Genomic DNA, 25450 nt, shown 5'->3' with positions numbered 1-25450 from the left:
TTCGTACTTTGTCACAGTGACAACCGTATGAGGTCTCTAGCGGCTTTCATATTGATTGTCACTGTGACAAAGTACGAAATGGGTCGGAATTTAAATTCCTTGACTGTACAATGAAATAATGGAAAACATTCTGTATGCATGTAATTGTAAGCTACAAAGTTTCAAAAATTCATTGATTTCTCGTGAAAGTTGTTATTGGTTGGATAAATAAAGATGTTTATTTACATTTAAATTTATATTTATTACTTTTTGGGTTCCGTACCCAAAGGGTAAAACGGGACCCTATTACTAAGACTTCGCTGTCCGTCCGTCCGTCCGCCCGTCTGTCACCAGGCTGTATCTCACGAACCGTGATAGCTAGACAGTTGAAATTTTCACAGATGATGTATTTCTGTTGCCGCTATAACAACAAATACTAAAAACAGAATAAAATAAAGATTTAAGTGGGGCTCCCATACAACAAACGTGATTTTTGACCAAAGTTAAGCAACGTCGGGCGTGGTCAGTACTTAGAATCTTCGAGCAACACCGGCTTCCGACACGTCGGAAGGGAGGGGCCCAAGCGACTCTCACCGTACAAATCTTTCTGCCATTTTTCGCGGGGGGAAAGGTGCACACAGTCGCAGTTCTCACACACTTACATACAAAATCCAATCTGTAATGATGTAGCAGCCCCTTTCTCAGCACCCATCATATTGACTACAATTTGAGTTATTTCTTGTTATCATCAGCGAATGTTTTGTCACAATTTGCCGCCCTAGGCCCGGGCAGGGATGCGAAACTCCTGACTTCGGTCAAACTCGGCTCAGCATTGCTCCGACCAATTATGGTTGGCACCACTTGACTTCCTTTTGCGTGCACGACTACAGATAAGAAAATCACTTGATTTTTGACAACCCTAAATAGCCGAAAGGGATAGTGTCATATATTAGAAACGGCCAGCATGATTCGACCTTGAACCGCTATCAAACTTCGTTTTTGTAGGAAGTTTCCTTTCTGTACGGTAGTACTATTAATTATTCTGTGGCCATTTTTGGTGCAACGGAGTGGTGTTAACGGAATCGGTATAAACAATTTCAACCCGAATTATTAATTAGCATTAATTACGTTAATATTAACCTTAATTTACCATTTCAGTTGGAATTATCTATACCAATTCAGTTAACACCACTCCGCTGCACCAAAAATGCTGTAAAATTTACGATCACTGGTTATCACAAAAAACTAAGAATTCGTATAAAATAAATATTTCAGAAGTAATAAAGAAACTCTTGATATAAAAAAATATAAAATACGATAACTGTGTTCGACCGAAAGGCGCCAAATTTTCAAAATGTAAAATGGCGACTTGAAGTTATTTCCGTCTGTCCATATATGGGCATTTGTTAAATACTGGAATGTGATTGGATAAAATTTAATCGTAATAGTGACTCACTTGTCGACTAGCAAGAACTTTAGTTTTATCACTGGCTTTACAAGTGTATTGTTTGTTCTTATCTCATTCCGCTGATGTGACTTTCATTTATCAAGATATAAATATATTCGAGTATTCATTGTCACGACAGCATCGACGTTGTTAGTACAACTTTGAAGTTTCACATTATCTGTATTTGCAATTTTGCTACAGAAAATTAAGAGACTGTTTAAAAAATTCAAAACAGTTGTATAAATATTTAAACTGGATTCCAATTAAACTCTGCATAATTACATTGTTATAAAGTTAATTTTAATTAATTGGGAAGTGTACTGACTTTACTTCACAATTTTGACACATGCGCCCATTGGCTCATTCGCTGTCGCAAAATAACGGGCAGCCAACTGTACGGATCAGTGTCGTTCCGGTCGCTCGCTGTTGTCGCGGAGTCGGTGAAGTTAGTGGTAAAATTTTTACGTGAATAACATCAAAAATGGTAAGTGAGGAGAATAAATTGCAGTGCTTCATAATTGTGTTGTGAAAAAATATTGTGGGTGCGTCGAAAAACGTATCGCAATGCCGAAATTGCAACGGAATTTATTCTTGTGAGACCGGTGCCGCCATATTTCGCACGAACCACCGCCGAGTTCGCACGCCTTTTCTCGTTAAAATAAATGTCACCGTTCAGTGATTTTATGCCACGTGTTGTGTTTTTAGCGTTATTAAAACTGGAGCTGGCTAAATCCTGTCCGTTCCGAAGTGGATGTCGGATGTTGGGTTTGGATTAGCGGTGTTGGATTTCACGTATGTTTGAAAGGTTACGAGTCTGCAGCGCCTTTTTTGACGGCTATGGAATTTTGGGCGTTACTGGATTGCTGAATATTTGAAAGAAATTGTATCTCGTAGTTTGTGAAGGTTATTTGTCGATGCCGGTGGCGTACCGAGGGCATCGAACTGAGTGAGGGTTTGCATCGCCGCGCAATCGCATTCAGTTTTACCATATATGGTATAGCGGTCGGCGGCGCTTGTCACATACATTTCACGTCTATTTCGGGTGAATAGAGTCGCGCAATAGGCGTCGGTGCAGACTGACCGGGGGTAATGCTCCCGCCTGACGCAGTGTCAAGGTCACTCACTCACTCACTAATTCAAATATCGTGCCTTACAAATCTTGTCTACCAGTCAAATCTTCCGGAAAACTAACCTAACATGCAAATCGTTACAAACCTCGTAATATAACCTGAGAAATCAAAAGAAATTCCAAATGAGTGACTATTTAGAACATACATGTGGAATCTTATCAGAATGCCTGAGTCATATGGTTACGTTTCTAGCTTGTTGTTGACATTATATTTCCTTATTTGTCCCCGTAATGGACTAATGGTGCTCGGGCATTGGCAGAGCTGAATCATGTGTTTATATGGTCTATTGAATTATTAATTTTCTTGTAGAATACACTTTGACTAAGAATTGACAAAGTTAACTCATCCAGTCGAGGTTTCACAAGCTCTAGTTAAACTATAAGAATATGTGAGGTAAACCATAGAATATTTTATTACCAGGTTTTAGAATTGCTATTATCTATTAATCAAAATAATTCTGTTGAAAATTACCCTCATCATACAGGAAACGAAATATCATAGTCTTCCTTAAAGCAGAGCAGTCTATTATTGTATAGATATCAATCCTAGTTGCAATTAAAATATATTTTTTCCTTGATACTTAGCTGTACAGCTAATAGACTATGGCAGTTCCCAAAGTTCACTGGGCTCTGACCCACCTAACAAAAACTGCCAAATTCGGGATCCACCTCTTGGCCGTCTTCAAAAGGGCATAAAATATAATTGGTAACACTCGGATTCCCTAGAAGTTTTAGGGCCCACTCAATATTTGCACATGACCCATAATTTGGGAAATACTGGACTATGGAATTTTAATCTGAGAGTATGCACTGCAGTTTCATAATAAACAAAACTCAAATAGGCTTGTATTGTGGTCAGAAGTAGAAGAACTTAAGCAGACAAAGTTTGTTAACAGTACCGGGAACAAGACCTTTAAACAACTTAGCAGTTGCTTAGCGCGCAGGGGTCACCAAACATTTCGATCAAAAGGCCCCAACTGGTCCTCCGTTTCTTGTCCTTTTCAGGCCTATTTGGCACTGGCAGGCTATACTTTAGTTAAGACTGTTGGCTTTGGGCAATCTGTCTAGGGGTTGTCCCTTTGCTTGGCGCTCCAAAATCTCAGGAGTTGATTGAATCAGATGGATGACATGAATACAAAAACATACTTACTTAGCAACTTGTCTATTATATGTGGCTTTACATCAGAGAAGGGTCCTTATGCTACCCATTTCGTACCTTGTCACAGTGACAGTGAATATGAAAGTTGCTAGAGACCTCATACTATTGTCGTGACAAGGTACAAAATGGTCATAAATTAAAACTTTCAACTGTACATGTGCATAAAAGTATCCTCTGATGGAAAGATTCCTTATATGCATGAGGCATATTAAGGACCCTTTTCTAATGGAAAGCCGCATATATCACTCATGTCTACCAGGAAAAATCCATAGGCCAAACCCATTATAAAAAGTTGCAAGTTCATGAATTAGTCATAACAGATACAGTTATTAATTAGCATTTCCTGTTTAATCTTTATGGTTTGGGATTAAGATGTGTTTTTCCATGACTTGTTGTGATAATTTCATTCTTTTGATTGTTTAATTATAATATTTAATAAGTCAAGCTTACTACTGTTGGAAACATTTTTGGGTATAGTTAAGATCTTAGTTAAATTTGACCCACTTCCCGATTTCCAATGAAGCTAAGAATTTGCATGCATATGTAAGTCGTGTGACAATGCAATATGATGGTACCATCGAGCTGATCTGATGATGGAGACAGGACGTGACCACAGGGACTCTGTGATAAAACAATGCAACCAAATTGTGTTTGGGGTTTTTTAGAATTGTCTCGATGAGTATTCATTGCCTGTGAAAAGAAAAGTACAGTCAACGATAAAAGCTTGTAGCAAAATGATTTTTTTGTCATAAACATAAATTTTCCAACCCATTATAGCCTACAATTCAATGAGTTTATTTATTTTCCTTGTGAAAGAAACGTTCACGTTATTACCGGTATCTACCTAATCTATCGTTATCTGGCTATCTTTGACTTCTACCCGTTATCAGGCGGACCTACTCAACTTGTCAATTAGAGTGGTTAATCCCTGTAACCTCGCCCTTGCTGCTTCATTACTCGACATAGTTCCACTTTTACCACAAAATAAATAATAGTACTAGGTACAGAATATTTACTCTCTAACAAAACGCGTCTGTCACGATTAGGACAGATATGACCGCTAGGTGGCGCAACAGCCACGCGCGGCTTATGGCTAGCCACCAAAATTGGTGTGGGACGGATGTACTTGTGGCGACGCGACGAAATCGCGGAGTGAGCCACGCCTGCTTTTACTCTATGGAATAGGGTTCACCTCTCAAACTTTTGGACCTGAGAGCCACGGGGGCCTCCCCTTTTATTGGGTTATTCTCGCTCTCATATCGAGTCGCGCGGTAGCCTTTCTCCGCAGACGTTGTGTCTGGTTTCCCTTGGTATAGGCCTCTCCCATATTCCTCCACGCGTCCCTGTCCAGAGCCTGTCTTCGCCACAAGGCGTATTAGTTGCTGTTAAATGAAAAGTCCAGCCGGCGAAAAAATCTTGTATCAAAAATGAAAATATTCACAATATTTTTATTTAAAAAACCTTTCAAGAACATAAAAGTAAGAATACTTAGGAAATCTGTATCTATCTCATCCCGTAAGGATGCAGGCCAGTGTCCTTGCCCCGACACCTGAGTGAGTCAACCGTGACGCATGGTGAGATTGGTGAGGTCACTGCCCCGGCCCAAACGGCTCAAATAATACGCACTTGTGTTGTGCCGATGATTAGTCGATCATGATGTGATCGTTGGTGAGTAGCGAGGTAGCGAGTTACTCAAGTGTCTTAAAGTAATCGTGACGGATTTGAGCTGTGATCATTATGGCTAGGTGATCATTGGTGTTGATGTGAATCATTTTTAAGGTTCCGTACCCAAAGGGTAAAACGGGACCCTATTACTAAGACTTCGCTGTCCGTCCGTCCGTCTGTCACCAGGCTGTATCTCACGAACCGTGATAGCTAGCCAGTTGAAATTTTCACAGATGATGTATTTATGTTGCCGCTATAACAACAAATACTAAAAACAGAATAAAATAAAGATTTAAATGGGGCTCCCATACAACAAACGTGATTTTTGACCAAAGTTAAGCAACGTCGGGAGGGGTCAGTACTTGGATGGGGGGTAGGGTTGCCACCTTTTTACTAAGCAAATAGAGTAGTTCTCATCTTAATTCAAAAAATAAAAAGTACACACCATAAAAATAAAGTATTTTATTTTATTTTTTTAAATACATACTTTTTGTTCGACTTGGCGCTGTCTAACAATTTTTTATCAGTTTTAAAAATATTTATTGCGTCTAAACAGGGTAAACAGAGGTTTAGGTACACTAATAATTCGTTTCGAATCAGCTTCATTGAAGCTTTGTTTCTGTCGTCCCGCCACTTCGCATTCATTACGGAAAACACCCTTTCTGTAAATGCTGAAGTGGCGGGAACGGACAGTAAACGTGAGATCACTTTAAATATATTGGGAAACAAGGTTTCCTGGGAAAATATTGATTCCCATTTTTTAGCTGTGCAGGATTCTTTAAAACTGCTGTTGTATATCTTTTCCCTCACATCATTTAGAAGGTTTACTTCTGTGTAAAGGCAATCTATATCCAATTTAGATTGCATATTCAACATTTCAGTAATTTTTAAGATCTCTTGAAATGATAATGCAGAATTTAAGTCAAAATGACTTATAATAGCTAGCCAGTTATCAGGTTTAAAGTTGAACCATTTTTCTAGGTAACTTACAGCTTTTTCTATAAATAGATCAAAGTTTTTTAAAATTTTATTTTTTAGGCCCTGTGAAGATTGCTCAAGTAATTCTATTTTCTGCATTGTTATAAACCCATAAAATTTATCTTCTTTTCTTTTCAGTAAATCTTTTTTTATATTTGTCATTATGTTAAAAACATCCAATACTGTGATAGAATCACCCTCTAAGCTCTTCACAGTTTTACAAAATACATTTAATACATGGCTACAGAAATTTAAATACACTTCTATTAAATCTTTATCTTCATTCAATAATAATAAATTTTGCATTATTATTGGGCAATCTTCACCTAGACTAATAAAATAATTCCTTATTGGTGCCCAGTTTTTTAGAACAGTATCCACACAAGGCAAGAGTGAAAGCCAGCGTGTTCCTACATGGCGTTTCAGTTCGTGGAAATTACCATCAGCAGCTTCAACAAATTTTTTTAAGTCTTCTCTCCTAACTGCTGAATGAGCAAAGTGACTGTAGATTTTTAAAATCACGTTTTCTATATCATAAGACAGGAAATCCATGGCACGCTTTACACAGTTGTGAATAATATGTGCATGGCAATTGCCTTTTAATACATCAGGGACCTCCTCTCTAATATTAGTAAATAAAGAATGTCGAGCACCAAAGTTTGCATTTGTGTTATCAGCACTAAATCCAGAAACATTCTCAAAAGTCAAATCCAGGTTTTCTAATGACTCCTTTATAGAACTAAACATGCCATCTGCACTTTCATTACTATTTTCATAGAAATCCAGCAACTTAGTTTGAAGACCATTCTTTGCAGAAAAATATTGCACAACAAGTGGAAAAAGCTTAATATTTTTTTTATTAGAGGCATCTGTTTGAAGGCTGAAGTACTGGTCTTCATTTTTTAAATCATCCACAACACCCTGAAGAGAATATGGCCCCAACACCTCAGTCACTAAAGCTTCCATTTTTGTTCGGCCTAACCGTATGCTGGTGGCTGTGCTTGAGTCAACGTAGATAATTTTATTTAATTTCACTAGACAATCCATACTGTTGTATGAAAGATTATGTTTTATAGCATGATATGTCAAGGCAAGCTCAGCCGCTGAAACATTCTCAGTGTTATTGTTGAGACATGCAGTGTTAGATGTAGATGGAGTTGTCAGGAATTTACTTAAGAGCCCAGATGTTTTTTTAATTTCCATTCTTTTTTTGTGTGTATTAGTATTCTCATGTTGCTTTATCTGGAAATAAAAAAAAACAAACCATGTTACCTCCACCTTCACCCTTCACCAGTCCACCCTCTCAGGCCCTCAATAAAACAAGACAAGTATGTATGATACAAGTACATATTTATGTACTACATTATTCTTACTAACACAAAATTGAACAGAGTCACAGACACACCATGGCAGTAAGTTAGTTTAGTAATTTTAGTATGCACAAAAACACTCAAACAATACAGTATAGTTAGTTAAGTTAAGACTGTTAGAGTTAAAACATGCACCAGTAACTTGACCAAACAACTAACCGTGAATGAAACTGTATATTAATCGGAATTGTATACCTGTCTTTGAAGTGTGTGTAGGTACTAGGTACGGTCAGACGGTCACATCTATAAATATATAAACAGTCATAAATATGGTTACACCCTTATTACATTGACAATAAGGTGTAACTGTTTACATATTTATGTTCCATCTGTACCTATATTTATGGAGCCGACTGTACTACATAAATTATATAATATGTTAATATGTAGTATGAAAAATATTATTTTTGGCACATGGCTTAAAAATTAATGTATTCAAATTCTTCAATAAAAAACCAGTTAAAAGGCTTCATTTCATTAATCCAAATAGGTAAACTAGGTAATCTATGTAGTGTAGCCAGTGAAGGGTAATAGAATAGGTACCAAAAAAAATTAATGCTCACCTGACCTACGCCACCTGTTCCGATAACAATAACAACACCACACGCTGTGCATTTTGCATTAAAATCGTTAGTTTCATCCTTCTTTAGCCAAGGGAAATCGGCTTCCCATTGAAATTTATATTTTTGTGCACGTTTTTCTACTTTACGTTTTTTTACCACGCGAACAGTCCCATCTTCGTATTCTTCGTCACTTAAGTCACTTTCCATTTTAAATTTAAGGAATCTAACAGTCAAAACACCTTTTAACACTGTTTTAAAACTTATTCTCAACAAAAGTTTAGCGCAGAATCACACACAACACAAGAGACAAGACAGAAAAACGACAGATATTGGGGAATGGGGATACCGCGAAAATTTTATTGACACTATTGACAGTGGCAGTGGCAGCTGTCAAGCCTGTCAATGTCAATTTCGAAATGCCAAGCGGTAATGGGGCCCACAAACTCATGTCCAACCAACGTCGGTAAATGAAAAGGACGCAGCGATGCGTTCATATATCTGCGTCCCTTATGTTTGCCAACGTTCGCGTTGGTCATGCATGTGTGTAGGTAGGCCCCATAAAATGCGAAATGTAATAAAATTTCGTTCAGAAACATACTCTAAAGTATTTTACTGTTCAATTTAAGTATGAAAATTTATAAAATATGTGTGTTTTACTTAAAAAAATACTAATCACTGATGAATGTTGTAAATAAAGTATTTTGGCGTACTTTATGTGTTTCGTAAAAAATAACGTACACACGGCTAAAATAGAGTACAATACTTTATATTAAAGTACGGGTGGCAACCCTAATGGGGGGTGACCGTTTTCTTTTTGCTTTTTTTTGTTTTTTTTTTTTGCATTATGGTACGGAACCCTTCGTGCGCGAGTCCGACTCGCACTTGCCCGGTTTTTTTTCTCCGTAGAAACTGGTCATTTGAGCCCGGTTATTCATTTAAGCGTATCTGTTGACACTAAGCCCATGTAAATGGGGATACAGATCTACCATGTAGAGACCGTTTGGAGTTTTAATGTCATGTAATCGCCCGCTGAATGTCATTCACGGATATGATGTTTTCATTATTAACATGAGATATAACAGATAAGTCGGAGAAACATTAATCCTTTAAGCCCTATTTAGACGATGCGACAACTCGCATGCGAGTTTCATTACATTGCGGTTTTTGATCGGTCGGTTGAATTGGACGTAACCACCAGTCCGCAATGTAACTAAAATCGCATGCGAGTCCGCGCGCCATCTAAATCAGCCCTTATTGACAGGATAAGTTCAACTCTTCCGCTGGAATTGAATTGAATAATCCGTCCTGATAAGGATAATCCTAGAAAACCCGGTCGTATGGCAGAGTAAATACCCGAAGCAGTGTTGTTGAGTAATTTTGACACAGGAAAACAAAGTTAATAACTAAAAGGATGACCGCAATAATCAGGAAAATTGGGTATTAAAATAACTTAAAATACTAGGAATATTTTTCCCAAGGAAAAAAATAAGGTGGAAATTCGAATATCAACGCCAACATCGTACAAAATTTTATCTGCATTCCTGTTACTCAAATTAGTTTAATTTCTAATTGGAAGGCCAATAGAAATGGACGTAAACTTCTTCAAATTTTGATTGGCTGTCCTATCCTGGACATGAGATTATTCCGTGGGCCGAGGTGCGCAACAAAAAATAGTCGAACATTTAATCACTTTTCGAACTCTTCATGTTATATCTAAAGAGGCCCACGGATTACCAGTTCGCCGGAAGATATTAGTCTGTCAGTTGTTCGGAACTGTCACCTTTTGCGATTAACTGACAGGCTGAGATCGTCCGGCGAGCTGGTAATCTACGGGCCCTTAAAGAATGGTAAAGATTCAAGTCTTTAGGACATAGAAGGACATTCTAAGAATATCGAAGTTAAACCTACACTAGATATAAGTAAATGTCATCCCAACAGTATCACGTCAGAAGGACGCATAAAGGCGAGTATTTATTACGATCTCGCGAAGTATCTCTTGACATAACAGAACAATTTCTGTCTTGGATGTCCGCCAGCGGCGTTTTACACTTGTGACACCTCTCATTCATCTACGTAACGTATTTATAACCATCGACCATTGTCCTTTCTAGCTCTCTATCTAGTCAATTCACTTGTTTTTTTGTTTTGTCTGGCCCTGAGATTCGTCGCTTGTTATCATTGGTCTTCATATAGTCTTCTGCTGACCGTGAACCTCCAGACCATTTCATTATGATATTTATCATGTCAAGTGTAACGTTCGAATTGGCCGGATGCACCCTTATCCTTGCGTAGAATTTAGTCTAAGGCACTCTACTGACATCCCCTTAGTCACTAAGTTTGTTGTCCCGTATTACACACCCAAAATATTCTTACTAGTCTTACGATTTGTGTCAATCTTGAATATCTTGATACTGCTTTTTATTTTCATTAATAAGATTAGTGCCTGTTGCACTAACCACAATTAGCAGACTGATCAACGTCATTCAGCAGTGTACTTTGAAATGTCCCAGATGTACAATACAATTTTGCGAACTCTTTAACGAAGACAAACGGTTTGATGCTTAATCTGGTTGACCTGAGTCAAAGAAGCAGGCCAGATATGCGGTTTGGCAAGCCCTAGTGAATTGTAGCCATATCGATATTAGTGACGTGGCAGTTATTTTCGGCTGGGGACTCCCCGTGGGTAATCGAATAGATATTTTAGAATGTCTTTTCTCAACCCGCTGGGTCATAGCAAACGTGAACTATCTTCACTGTCTTTTTAGATGCAACTGTCAGCCATCAACCTCGAGAAAATGTATAATTGGTCCTGTTTTATTACTTAACTCGTCGGCGATGGGACACTGCATTATACAGTCGCCATCAGATATATCTGAGCGGCCAAGGTATTCACAATATCTGAATAAGCACTCTTAACACCTTGACAATAGAGGCGTGCTCAGATGTTTGTGAGCACCTTGGCCGCCCCGACATATCTGATGGCGACTGTACTGACATTCTTCGGATAACCCAGTGCAAATGGGGCCTCCCGTCTTTTGAAATACTGCAGAAATGTCTCTAAAAGATTAATTTTAATGTTGACATACCCGCCTAGTGAATGTGGAGTGTAATAAATTCATTATTCTGTCAAAACATCGGAAATAGGAGTGAGCAATTCTCGTATTGGTGCCGGAATCATTATTGACGTCAATATGTTTGTGTTACAACACAATTATTTGGAGCTAATTCAGAAGAAAATTAGTCATGGCGTATCAAAATATCAAAGAGCTTCCATGTGATTGAAGCAAATACCTTATATACTCGATGTTGGGGAGACGTGCTCTACTTGAGTACTCCCGAAGGCCTTCCGAGATCGTCGAACATTGAAATTTCGTTATCTGCCGCTTGAATAGATGCAAGGGCAATAGCCGAACGATCGAAGTGGTTCGCAATAAGCCCTCTGAAGTTAAGGAAAGGAAATACTTGCAGATTGTAACGATGCGATTTTGGATCTTGGGACTGTTAGTAACCGAAGCAATCAGACATTCAGTTGTTTCAGCATCTTGAAATTGGGCCGAAAAACGAAAGTCGTTACGTAAAACGTAACGTAACACAAATGATATCGTGCATCAGTTTCATCAAGGTCCTATACTTTCAGAAACGCGTAGGCGTCCACTGGCGAGCATTATTAATCATGTTGGCAGAAGTAACATTCATTACAGAAGATTTACAATGCAAGGGTAATAGGCGATGTTTATTGACTGGAAAGTTGAAAGTTACAAATTTCGTTACAATAACTATGTGTTTACATATTTAGTTATCATGTCTTAACATTTAGTTAAAGATATGTATGTACAAAAAAAGAAAAAAGGTTTACAAACTTTATACGGCAACCCTAGGCTTATAGGACTGAGTATCAGGATGTCCATAGGAGTATTTGTTGGTAATCATTAGCAAATGCTACTTGAGGACTCAATAAAACCTGTTACAGAGTGAAAGAGTCGAGACGGGTGAGTCAGCGACCGTCATGGTTCTTAGAATGCGGACGGCAATGGAATAATAAATAACCTATAAATGTTTTATGTTTAAAAGCCCATGCGACTTCCGATTTATTAGGCATCGGATGCAGAAATCGTTTAACCTCTTGTCCGTTTATGATATGGAACCGGACAGATTTTTTTTTTCGACGGTAATTTTTTTCTGCTCTATACAACACAACCGTGGTGTTTACGACGATTTTTGACCACACATAAAAGGGGTAAAAACGGAATTTGGTTGTCCGTAACGGAATTCTTGATCTGAATTTTCATCAACTCAATTTTATGTTATGAAATGGCCTAACCGTGTTGTATTGTAATGTCACTACAACTATATTGTTGTTGTTGCTAACAATAATGGAGCAAGGCCGCGGACGGACGGACAGACGGCTAGAATGAAACATTTTTCTAGACACAAATGTATGTTTACGTACCAATGTCAGTCATTATCAGAAACTTCATGTTGTTCGCTAATTTTATTAGGTCATGGTATGAGAAACTAAGATGACTTGCATTTTGTATGTTTTTGGCGGCTCGCCAGTGCATCATCAAGTCATTACTATTAGCCTGTTTTATTTCTGTGCTGGAATCATCGTCTCCTTTTCATAGTGGGCCAAAGTAAAATGTACTCAAACTCGAACATTTATTTAGCAAGTAGGCCATAGCCACAAGGGCACTTTAACAATCTATATTTTGTAGTACTGTCGCTTTATCAGTTATCGATACTATAGCATAACCTGACTAAGCAAAACGCACAAAATACAAAACTTATGTGCTCATTTATTCTTAGCCGTTCGACTGTTTCTATTTAATATCCGTTATACTGAAGAAGTTGTCGTAGTCATGGTAATAATTTCAGATATTGGTTGAAGTTCACAACACACGCTATTTATCGCAGTATCGAGCTATTTACCGCAGCTTTAACCTGGTCCTCTCATCTGTGCCTTACACTTTGTCTAGCTGCCAATACTACAGTTACACGAAAGCGCTCCTAAAGGATCTTTCCCATTGAACATCCCGTTTTTTGCGGGTACGGTTTTCTGCAGGATCCCGTCTTAGTATTATTATATTATTATTCAGAGCCCACTGTGCCCCACTGCTGGGCAAAGGCCTCCCCCCTCTTCTTCCACTCGTCTCTGTTTAATGTTGTTTCTGGCCACAGCCTCTCAAGGAGTCGCAAGTTATTCCGCCATCGCCGACGAGGCCTGCCGGCTCCCCGATTAGACTCGTGGGGCTCACACTCTGTGGTAAACTTGGCCCACAAGTCGTCTGCCGGCCATTCGGCAGACATGACTAGCCCAGTCCCATCTTAACTTCTTCTAATATTTTTTTTCTATTACTATGTTTTAGTATTTGTGCTAATATAGTTACGTTCACACGAGCATTCTGTTTGCGGGATACTGCAACGGGACTAAAACGGGATCCTGCAGAAAGCCGTACCCGCAAAAAAGGGATGTTCAGTGAGACGGGGCTCCAAGGTTTTCCCTAACGTTTCTCTTTACATCCCTTATCTTCAAATCTACCTATAATAAACCGGCCAAGTCAAAAAGACCAACCAAATGTAAACTACCTTTCCCGCCACTCGGCTACTTAACTCCGTCAGGTTGGCTAGACGGGAAGCCCTCCTAAGGTTCAGTGATGTATGTAGCACGTGTTGCATCGACTGCCTCTAATAATAGAGCTACGGCCAATGTCTCTACTGATTCTATTTCGATACAGCGACGTAGGAGGGATTGAACGCGGCTCGTATTCCAGAATATACGATATTTTATAATGTGTTAAACTATTGTCGAGTTCTATATACATAGAATTTTAAGGAATTCACGGTTATCGTTATCACTCAAAGTATCACTGAACTTTGCGATTTTTTGACCTGTCCCGGTCCCGGTGTAATCAAATCTTACAAGTTTTGATCTAATTCCTGTCTTTGATTATATGAAAGTCATGTTATCATGCCCATACATTAAGCTTCGATTTCTATATAAACTTGTCACTTAGCTAGGCTCCGTTTAGAGCTTGAAAAATGAAAATGAAAAATGAAAAAGCGTTTATTGGTTACAATATTGTGTACAACAAATTATGGTTGGAATCTCCAAGTAAGTAAAATTATACTTGTGGCAGGAGATCCCGCTCTTCCTACCAAAGTTACATACAAAGTAACCGAAAATATACTTAAATGAAAATCTTACAAACTAAACTAAACTAAATTTAGGCTAAGATATGTGTGCGAGTGTGTGTGTGTGTGTGTATGTGTGTGTGTGTGTGTGTGTGTGTGTATGTGTGTGTGTGTAATGGGGTATAGGTAAATGTATATACATATATATGTATCTATTGTTTTTGTAAAAGTGCTTCTGTTTCCTCGTAGTCTAAATTTCTAATCCATTCAACTATAGCTTTCTTACAAGTGTATAATTGCAAAGGGTATATTGAAATAATTTTATTTATGTGATTATATAGGTGAACAGACTGGCTTGTAAATTGTCTTCTGGCATAAACAGATTTAATAGGTGGCTTAGGAATTACATTTGTTTTCCTCCTCCGTGTTACTATGAGTGGTTTAAATTTTATAGTTTTGTGTAGCTTTAGTAGTGAAAATAGAATATAAAGTTTCCTCATACTAAGTACATCACAATCCTTGTACAGTTCAGTGGTTGGGTATCTATAAGGTTTGGAGTATATAACTTTAAGAAGGCATCTTTGACCCCTTTCAGCATCAATGAATTTGGTCTTGTTTGTTCCGCCCCATACTGGGATACAATAAGTCATAACGGACTGGGCTAAAGTAAAATATAGTTGTTTAAGTAAAGCTTTAGACGCTACATGCTTAAGTATTTTAAATATCCAAATTAACTTGCGAATCCGACCAGCTATAAACTCTATATGCGGATGCCATGAGAGCCTCTGATCTAGCATTATTCCAAGATACTTAGTGGTGCTTACTCTTTTTATTTCATTACAATTACAATCTAAAGTGTTCTGAGGGTTACAAGTATGTATTTTTAATTTAAGGGTATCAGGTGGTTGTGTGTTTTTATACTTTGTGAAGCATATGTAATTTGTTTTGGTAATATTTAGTGTTAGAAGGTTAGCATTTAACCATGAAAATATACGTTGAAGACCTTGCTCAGCTTTATCAAAAACGCCAGCCCAGGTACTATCGTCAAAAATAACCACCGTGTCATCTGCGTAAGAGAAAATCTCTCCTCCGTGAATGACAAGATTCGACAAGTCGTTGATATATGTTAAAAACAGAGTTGGGCCTAGCACACTTCCCTGGGGGACGCCATACGTGATATCTCTTTTTGTACTAACATGATTTCCAATCTTAACAATTTGGCAGCGACCCCTGAGGTAGTTATCCAAGAGCTGTAGAGGTGTCCCTCTTATACCTATGGTCTCTAGCTTTCGAACAAGAATGGAGTGAGAGACGGTGTCAAAGGCTTTTTTTAAATCAAGAAAGACAGCCAAACATTTACGACCAATATCAACTTGCTTGGTGATTGAGGTAGTGAGGGCAAGTACAGCATCCTCTGTACATTTCCCGTGTCTAAAACCGTACTGAGAGTTGGACAAAATATTGAATTTATTTAGATAGTTAGTAATCCGGACGTTGATCAATTTTTCTAAAATTTTGGATATAGGTGATAATACAGAAATCGGTCTATAATTGTTAACTTCATCTTTTTCTCCACTCTTGTATACTGGGGTCACAAGGGCAAGTTTAAGCTGGGTGGGAAAAATCCCAGTGGCAAAGCATAGGTTTGCTAGTTTACATATTATTGGAACAATAATGTGTCTAGCAAGCTTTAAGAATACAGTAGGTATTCCATCGTACCCGGGAGCACTATCGTTCTTTAAACTCATTAAAATGCTGTCAACTTCCTGGTAGTCAGTGTCTAGCAGTACAAAGGATGCTAATCTAGAGTCATTTATTAGGGTATGAGCGCGGCGATGTACGTCCACGTTTTTCTGCAAGATATTGTCTGCTAATTTTTTTCCAGTGTCAGCAAAAAACTCATTTACATAGCTAACTGCTTCACTAGGAGTAGGCCCAGCGTTAAGCAGTTCAATTGGGTGAGTATTGTCTTGTTCAATTGGGTGAGCTTATTAAAAGGCAATTGCTTTTAACTAGAGATAGTAGCAAAATTATGACCTCGGTCTTCGAACTTTCCGACCAGTCACGCGCGTTAAAAGTTAGTAGGTTAGACGGCAAATTCGATGGTATCTGTCGCCGAGTTCGAGGGAGATACTAAACGAGTTTACTCTCTGCGGTTAGTTGCTAGGGGCCTAGGGGGTAATGAATGAATGATGGTTAACGTGAATTGACATTTGTTAGTGTGTTGTTTGTTATTAAATTGTCACCAGTGCGGCTAACATGATTCCTTATTAGCTGTCAAATCCAAAGTAGCTTTTAACAAGTAAGGTACCTAAAGTATAAGTACATTTGTGCCATTCTCAACCAAAAGCAAAGGGTAATTTGAAGTCAACCTTATCGACAACTGATAATGTGGTACCTTTTGGTTGAAAACGTCACATAACTTCTTATCTTATTAGCCAAATAAGTCTTTTTATTAGTAGAACTCTATACAGGGTGTAATCGTTAATGAAATGAAATGAAATCTCTTACGACACCGACGTTATTTAAGGGGTGACTCGTCTTACTAAATGTATGGGAGGGTTTTAAGTTAATGTTTGGGATATTTCTGCTTTTATTAAAAAAAGTTATTAATGTAATTTTACTCATTGGGTAACGCACTTTCGATATCAGTTGGAAGTTTTCTGATATCTGTTATATGTACGGAATTATGGCCTGGCCACACTTAACGATTACACCCTGTCTTGCATCGAACGTGAACTATGAGTAGGTACTCTAGTTCAAAACGCACGACCACCTGATCAAACATCACTCACACCGGTACAACTAAAGTAAAAACAATGAGTATTTATTTACATAAACTGTCGATATCGGGTCGAGACGCGAGATAACTCGCGTTTTTCTGACTCATGCGTTAACTCAGCTGTTACTCGATATTAATCAAAACATTTGAAACGCCTGATCTGCGGTCAGACGAGAGGATTAAAGGCCATCTCGTGCGGCTCCGGTGCCCGGCTAGCATTGCATGTCCCACGGCCTACGTGTCATCATCATCTCAGCCATAAGACGTCCACTGCTGAACATAGGCCTCCCCCTTTGGGGGGTCTACGTGTACGTGAAGAGTATTTGATCTGTAGAATAATCCAATGTTATTATGGAATAATATTAACATCAATGAATTGCTCTGATAATTAGATTAAGATTAATTACGATTCATAAGAGCTTGTTGCTAGGCCTACATGAATAACGTATATTTTGAGTTTGAGTAGGCAATGCAAGCGATGTGTAAAAATATGGATGCACAAACCATCTCAAAAATATGTCCCATAGCTCTTATGTCAGTGAATTACGAACTATGGGACATATTTTTGAGTAAGTTGTCTACACCCATGTTTTTACACTTGCTTTACTTCGCAGTGTGGTCTGGCCTTAACACAAAGATGATATCTATATATCTATTATTAGAGATGTTAGTTACGTAGGCACTTTCACGACTTCGTTTAAAAGGTTTACAAATGTCAGACGCTTAAAAGCCTGTCATTCGATGTTTAATACAATTTCATTACTATACTATACTACCATATAATACATATGTGTGGTCGTGAAACTAGGTTAAAAGTATCCATTGATTCCCGAAGTAGGTAAAATCTCCTACTTTTTTCCTTGTTGGGGAATGTACGTACCTATGTGCCTACATTTAAGTGACGTCATTTCATCATCATTCATTACACTCGCATGACTATATTTGGTCATACATCACATCTATAAGAGAGACCGTTCTATTTTGAAAAATCAGTAGTAATCGTATTCCTAAAACTTATGGCAACCAGATAACCACTAAAATATGTGTATCATTATAGTTTCAAGACAACTATAAAATAAAAATCCATAAAACCTACCTTTTAATCTAAGCCTAGGCCCCTCGGCAAGGTCTTATCACGCAGGCAACATTCCCGCGCTGTATACCGATAGTAATCCTTTGCGCGAGAAAGTTGCCAAGATTGGCAAGATTACAAGTTTTATTATTTTTCTATCTGTTTCAAGACCATATATGGTCAGGTAGAATCTTCGGGCATTACTCATATAATTAGAACTCGCAACAATTTGCGAAATGTCGACACGTATTTTGAACATGTTCAGTTCCTGTCATTATCTTTGCGATTACTCATGTTATGGCGTCGCTGTTTTATGACTTGTATTGTATTATTAGCACAGCACAGGCGTATCAGTAATCAAATCTTTATGAAATTTACTGTATTTGTCCGCTAATTTAATATGATATTGTCATTTGTCATTTTACCACAGAAGAAATAGTACTACCGTACAGAAAGGCCACTTCCTACAAACCCGAAGTTTGACAGCGATTCAGGGTCGAATCATGCTATCCCTTTCTAATATATAGGCACTATCCCTTTCGGCTATTTAGGGTTGTCAAAATTCAAGTGATTATCTTATCTGTGGTCGTGCACGCACAAGGAAGTCAAGTGGTGCCAACCCTAATAATTGCTCGAAGCAATGCTGAGCCGAACGGAGCCGAGTTCGACCGAAGTCAGGAGTGTCTCCCCTCTGATTTTACAATGATAATTATGTTTTTCAGTTAAATATGGATACTTTCCCCGATTTGAATCAATTATGTTAACCCTAAATGAGATAATAGGGTCTCTAAATTGAAATTGAATTGGAATATCGTCGGGTGACAAGCAAGTCACTAAGTAAGTACTATCAAAAAATTAAAGTAACAATGCACTTTATTACACTTGTAACACGGTTTATTGTCCAATAAATTCAATGGTGTTAGTTAGTGACTTTTACTTGTCACCTGACGATATGTAGTTACTAGTAATGGCTTGACAAACAGTTTGCCTGATGGACTTCCATGCACCTAGCTTAGATCTAACATTTATTACAGGACCGGCAAAGTGGCAGACTTAAATATAGACGGGACGAAAACTAGTTGTGAGTTGTGAATTGATGTTTCCGACTAAAATGACACGATGAGGTTTTAGTTCGTCGTCGTCACCTCCAGGATCTTTGTAGAAATAATTATGAGAGAAAACTAAATACATTCGTCCGTTGTAATGAACTGGTCGTGTTCTTTAGTCAAGTAGTTGGAGATACGTCAGTTTTTAAGGTCGTCCTAACAGTTTTTCCCTTATAACTGTATCGGAGTTTTCTTAAGTCTTGGCTTGACCGCCCCTGTAATTTTTTTACAAACAGGTCCATTTCGCTTTTTATTTATTTTCATTACACTTGACTTGTATAGAAAGGTGGAATCTCTGTTTGAATCGGTCACGCTTGTAAAGGCATTGTCTATAGCAAGCAAGAAAGATACTAGGGGTTTCCCTACAGGACAGGGCACAATCTTCCGCTGTTTGAAATGGTTATGTAACTGAATGCTGAACATACTACTATTCTTATATCGAACCGGGATATGGAGCGTGACCTTTTGTACCCGTGAACAAGATGCATGTAACTGCGTCGAAATATCGGGAGCTCGAAAACAATACAAAAGGTAATCACGGTCCACGGGACACTCTGACAACACCGATTGTCGTATGTGTGGCGAAGAGGAAGAGACAGTAACACACTTAATGTGTGAATGTCACGCCCTCGCCAGACAAAGAATGAAGGACTTTGGAGCAGGAGCAGGAACCAAAGAACTTTAAAACGCTACCCATGAGCTCCATCATCCGACACATGGATATGGTGGGAAAAGCTCTTGAGTAGTTGACGGATCTCTTCTAGGGGGTAACTGCACAAAAGATCCCTATGGGTCGAAGTGTATCCGCAAGGGCCCCCGAAAACAATAAGATACGATAAGATAATCACGGTCCATATCCCGGTCGATATAAGTCTAATGAAACTAACCGTGAATCATTCAAAACTGTAATACTACTATTATCTCTGTGACTATAGGCAGGCGTGGCTCACTCCGCGATTTCGTCGCTTTGCAACAGGTAGCTACAAGTACATCCGTTCCACACCAATTTTGATGGCTAGTCATAAGCCGCGCGAGGCGCTGTCGCCACCAAGCGGTCGTATCTGTCCTGATCGTTTTTTAGAGAATGAGTCTTCTGTACCTAGTACTACTATCTTACTCTGTGGCTATAAGCAAGCGACACACATTTTCACACATATCAGTCTCGTAAACAGGCCCAACCGACCTTGGTCAGCGCTGCAATCCCGCGCTAAATGCGTCGCTGAACGGATATAAACCCAACAAATAAACACTCTCCTTGGAACTGTGTCGGCGCGATCCGCGATCGTAGACCGACGGTAGCATCGACTGCCATCAGATATATCGAAGCGACCGAGGTGCTCACAAAGATCTAAACACGCCTCTATTGTCAGGGCGTTGGAGTGCGTGTTCAGATATTTTTGAGCACCTTGGCAGCTCCGATATATCTCATGGCGACTGTACAACAATACAGTCGGACTAAGCTGCCAGAACAGATTTTGACGTGACAGAGCTTAAACAGCTTGAATCGAATTCGATAATACTTTTTTACGTGGCATAAAATGTTTATACTATTTTAGGGTCAGTGACAGGTGGCTAATATTTGACTCATATTCGAGTTTATGGATTGGATGGAACATTTAGAATGGTTCGGCTTCGCGGTTCAAGTTCCGCTGTGATCATTTTCTGTATCTGAAATCTTTAAGGCTTTAAGGGGCCCACAGATTACCAGTTCGCTGGACGATATCAGCCTGTCAGTTGTTCGGAACTGTCACCTTTAGCGATTAACTGACAGGCTGATATCGGCTGGCGAACTGGTAATCTGTGGGCCTCTTTAATTGTTTTCATAAACAAAGTGAAAAATTAGTAACAATCATTTCTGACTTTTACGTTTGATTTGATCTTCACAATATTTTTCTTTGTTTCTACAGTAAAGTTTAAAAAAAGCTTGCAAGCCTAAACTCCCCTCTCTTTCCAGGCGTCTGGTGTGACAGTATCGGACGCGTGCAAGACCACGTACGAGGAGATTAAGAAGGACAAGAAGCACCGATACGTGGTGTTCTACATCCGCGACGAGAAGCAGATCGACGTGGAGACCATCGGCGAGCGCAACGCCGAGTACGAGCAGTTCCTCGAGCACCTGCAGCAGGGCGGCACCGGCGAGTGCAGGTATCTCTCGCACACTACCCGTCTCTCTCTACCACCAGCACCGACACGTGGTGTTCTACATCCGCGACGAGAAGCAGATCGACGTGGAGACCATCGGCGAGCGCAACGCCGAGTACGAGCAGTTCCTCGAGCACCTGCAGCAGGGCGGCACCGGCGAGTGCAGGTATCTCTCTCGCACACTACCCGTCTCTCTCTACCACCAGCACCGACACGTGGTGTTCTACATCCGCGACGAGAAGCAGATCGACGTGGAGACCATCGGCGAGCGCAACGCCGAGTACGAGCAGTTCCTCGAGCACCTGCAGCAGGGCGGCACCGGCGAGTGCAGGTATCTCTCGCACACTACCCGTCTCTCTCTACCACCAGCACCGACACGTGGTGTTCTACATCCGCGACGAGAAGCAGATCGACGTGGAGACCATCGGCGAGCGCAACGCCGAGTACGAGCAGTTCCTCGAGCACCTGCAGCAGGGCGGCACCGGCGAGTGCAGGTATCTCTCTCGCACACTACCCGTCTCTCTCTACCACCAGCACCGACACGTGGTGTTCTACATCCGCGACGAGAAGCAGATCGACGTGGAGACCATCGGCGAGCGCAACGCCGAGTACGAGCAGTTCCTCGAGCACCTGCAGCAGGGCGGCACCGGCGAGTGCAGGTATCTCTCTCGCACACTACCCGTCTCTCTCTACCACCAGCACGGACACGTGGTGTTCTACATCCGCGACGAGAAGCAGATCGACGTGGAGACCATCGGCGAGCGCAACGCCGAGTACGAGCAGTTCCTCGAGCACCTGCAGCAGGGCGGCACCGGCGAGTGCAGGTATCTCTCGCACACTACCCGTCTCTCTCTACCACCAGCACCGACACGTGGTGTTCTACATCCGCGACGAGAAGCAGATCGACGTGAAGACCATCGGCGAGCGCAACGCCGAGTACGAGCAGTTCCTCGAGCACCTGCAGCAGGGCGGCACCGGCGAGTGCAGGTATCTCTCGCACACTACCCGTCTCTCTCTACCACCAGCACCGACACGTGGTGTTCTACATCCGCGACGAGAAGCAGATCGACGTGGAGACCATCGGCGAGCGCAACGCCGAGTACGAGCAGTTCCTCGAGCACCTGCAGCAGGGCGGCACCGGCGAGTGCAGGTATCTCTCTCGCACACTGCCCGTCTCTCTCTACCACCAGCACCGACACGTGGTGTTCTACATCCGCGACGAGAAGCAGATCGACGTGGAGACCATCGGCGAGCGCAACGCCGAGTACGAGCAGTTCCTCGAGCACCTGCAGCAGGGCGGCACCGGCGAGTGCAGGTATCCCTCTCGCACACTGCCCGTCTCTGTCTACCACCAGCACAGATACGTGGTGTTCTACATCCGCGACGAGAAGCAGATCGACGTGGAGACCATCGGCGAGCGCAACGCCGAGTACGAGCAGTTCCTCGAGCACCTGCAGCAGGGCGGCACCGGCGAGTGCAGGTATCTCTTTCGCACACTGCCCGTCTCTCTCTACCACCAGCACAACCGTCTCTCTCTACCACTCTACGTTACACCGCTGTTGCGTTATTTATTTGCCACTTTCCTAAAGCCATTATTTTAGTGTTTCCTTGACGAGACAACCTTATTTTCATAAGCTAATATAATTGTTTATTAATTCCAGATATGGCCTGTTCGACTTTGAATACACGCACCAGTGCCAAGGCACGTCGGAGGCGAGCAAGAAACAGAAGCTGTTCCTCATGTCGTGGTGCCCCGACACCGCCAAGGTCAAGAAGAAGATGTTGTACTCCAGGTATACTTACTTACTAGTTTGGCGCGGTGCGGTGACCCAAAATTAGTCTTGGCCTCCAACGCAAGAGCACGCCATTTTACTCGGTCCAGCGTGGATTCACGCCACTTTTCAGTGACGCCACAGAATAAATAATAGTACTAGGTACAGAAGACTCACTCTCTAACAAAACGCGTCTGTCACGATCAGCACAGATATGGCCGCTAGTTGGCGACAGCGCCACGCGCGGCTTATGGCAAACCCCAAAATTGGGATCGAACGGATGTACTTTTAGCTACCTGTAGCAAAGCGACGAAATCGCGAAGTGAGCCACGCCTGGTTATAGTTATGGCGTTAGCCAAAAAGATCGCTGCCGGAGTATACTAATCATGCTAATCGTACGTTAATTTGTTCCAGCTCTTTCGACGCCCTGAAGAAGTCCCTAGTCGGCGTACAGAAATACATCCAAGCGACCGACCTCTCCGAGGCTTCCCAGGAGGCCGTCGAGGAGAAACTCCGCGCCACCGACCGCCAATAAGCATTTCATGACGACCGGGGCGCATGGGTTCTTATAATATATCGTTTCATCCTTAAGCTTTCTCTGCCGTGGTGTACAGAATTGCCCGGCGATAAATATTGCATTTCGATATTTGGCAAGAGACAATTCGCTGTAGACGACTGTCAATCAATCATCGTATTTATATGGACAACAACTGACATTTTACGTACGAAGCCAAAATTAGCAGTCTTCGATGTTTAATATTTATCGCCGGATACTGTAACTAGATACTGTATAATACGGATGGGATTATTATAATAATTTAAGTTATAACTAATTATTATATATATTTTTTCCTGTAAAAGAGTAAGGTAAGCTCAAACTAAATTAAATTCAGTGACGCGAGCATTTTTTTTTGTTACACGCGAACGCCGGTCGGCTTTTTGTACTATTTAGATTGTAATATATACTAAACTACGTGCGATCAAGTTTACGTTTGAGATTCTCTGTCGCGGCTTTGCTCGGCTGGCCTCTGGTCGGTGGATGAGTATTTTGTAACCAATTTATCCAGAAATACACTCGATATAAGCGAATCGATTGTTTTATTTACTTTCCTAATAGGTTTCTAATCGAATAGGGTGCGTGCGCTCTGGAGGGTCTGCCATCTTGTGACCTAACCTAAATTTAACCCTTTGACCGCCGTTGGCATGTATACAAGACAACGATAGAACGATACACTGGCGCCGCTGTCTTGTATACAAGACACAAATTCAACCGCTCTGTAAATGTGAAAAAACATCAATTGTAGCATATTTTTACACTCGTGTTAATGTTTTAGGTCTTTGATTTTTAAAATAATTGCATTTAAAGCAGATAAATAAATCCATTCTTTTATAATAAGGCAATCAAAAAAATTGCTCCAGTTTTCAACGTTTTTCATGTTCCTCGTCGCCGTTGTCTTGTATACAAGACAGCTAGGGATGGGAATGTTAATTCGATATGAGAATATAGTTCGATAGTTGTTTGGGCGGATACTGGATATTCGGCCTGACCATCGGCCGAATATCCGGTATCCGGCCGCCGAATATCGACCAGCAGAGCTGCACCTACATTTCGGTTTTTCAGGTGCGCATTCTGCAGTTTTGACCTGTTTCTAAGTGAACGTTCGCGCGGACACATTTCTAGGTTCGAAATGAGTGCGCGTGCAAGTCAGTTGAATCTCTAAATTGTTTTAAAATAATAAACAAGTACGATTGTGACCGTGACTGTTTCTTAAATCCAATTTGTTTACTCCAAAATCAAGCAATGGTACTATCCGGTATTCGGCCGGATAGCAGGGCACTATCCGGTATCCGGCCGGATATTAAAATACTGGCCAAATAGGGCGGATACCGGATAGTAACCGAATATCCGGTGCATCTCTAGAGAATATTCAAAATAAATATCAAGTGGCCAATCTGGTTTTATTTAAGCATTTGAACACCTGTTAAATGCCAATTGGTGATAACCAGAGCTCGGATAGGGTGAGCTATTTGCCTTATAATTTGACATGTCTTATGTCATATATAAGGCAAATAGCTCACCCTATCCGAGCTCTGGTGATAACTAGTAACTAGAATACGTTAAACGAGAGAGAGACAGGCATAACTATAGCTGGA

The 25450-nt window shown here is 40.5% G+C and overlaps 1 protein-coding gene across 1 annotated transcript; it reads left to right on the top strand.

The window, feature by feature from the left end:
• Positions 1–1615: 1615 nt before the first annotated feature.
• Positions 1616–24385, top strand: LOC134675946 (cofilin/actin-depolymerizing factor homolog). The gene is made up of 4 exons (XM_063534291.1): positions 1616–1910; positions 21337–21527; positions 23186–23317; positions 23711–24385. Exons 1-4 carry the CDS (start codon positions 1908–1910, stop codon positions 23829–23831), a joined length of 447 nt encoding a protein of 148 aa, XP_063390361.1. The 5' UTR covers positions 1616–1907; the 3' UTR covers positions 23832–24385.
• The last annotated feature ends 1065 nt before the right edge of the window (positions 24386–25450 follow it).

Source organism: Cydia fagiglandana, chromosome 23 (assembly GCF_963556715.1).
Source record: "Cydia fagiglandana chromosome 23, ilCydFagi1.1, whole genome shotgun sequence".
Classification (NCBI taxonomy): Eukaryota; Metazoa; Arthropoda; class Insecta; order Lepidoptera; family Tortricidae; genus Cydia; species Cydia fagiglandana.
The sequence above is the reverse complement of the archived record's forward strand: the minus strand, read 5'-3'. Positions and strand labels throughout refer to the sequence as shown.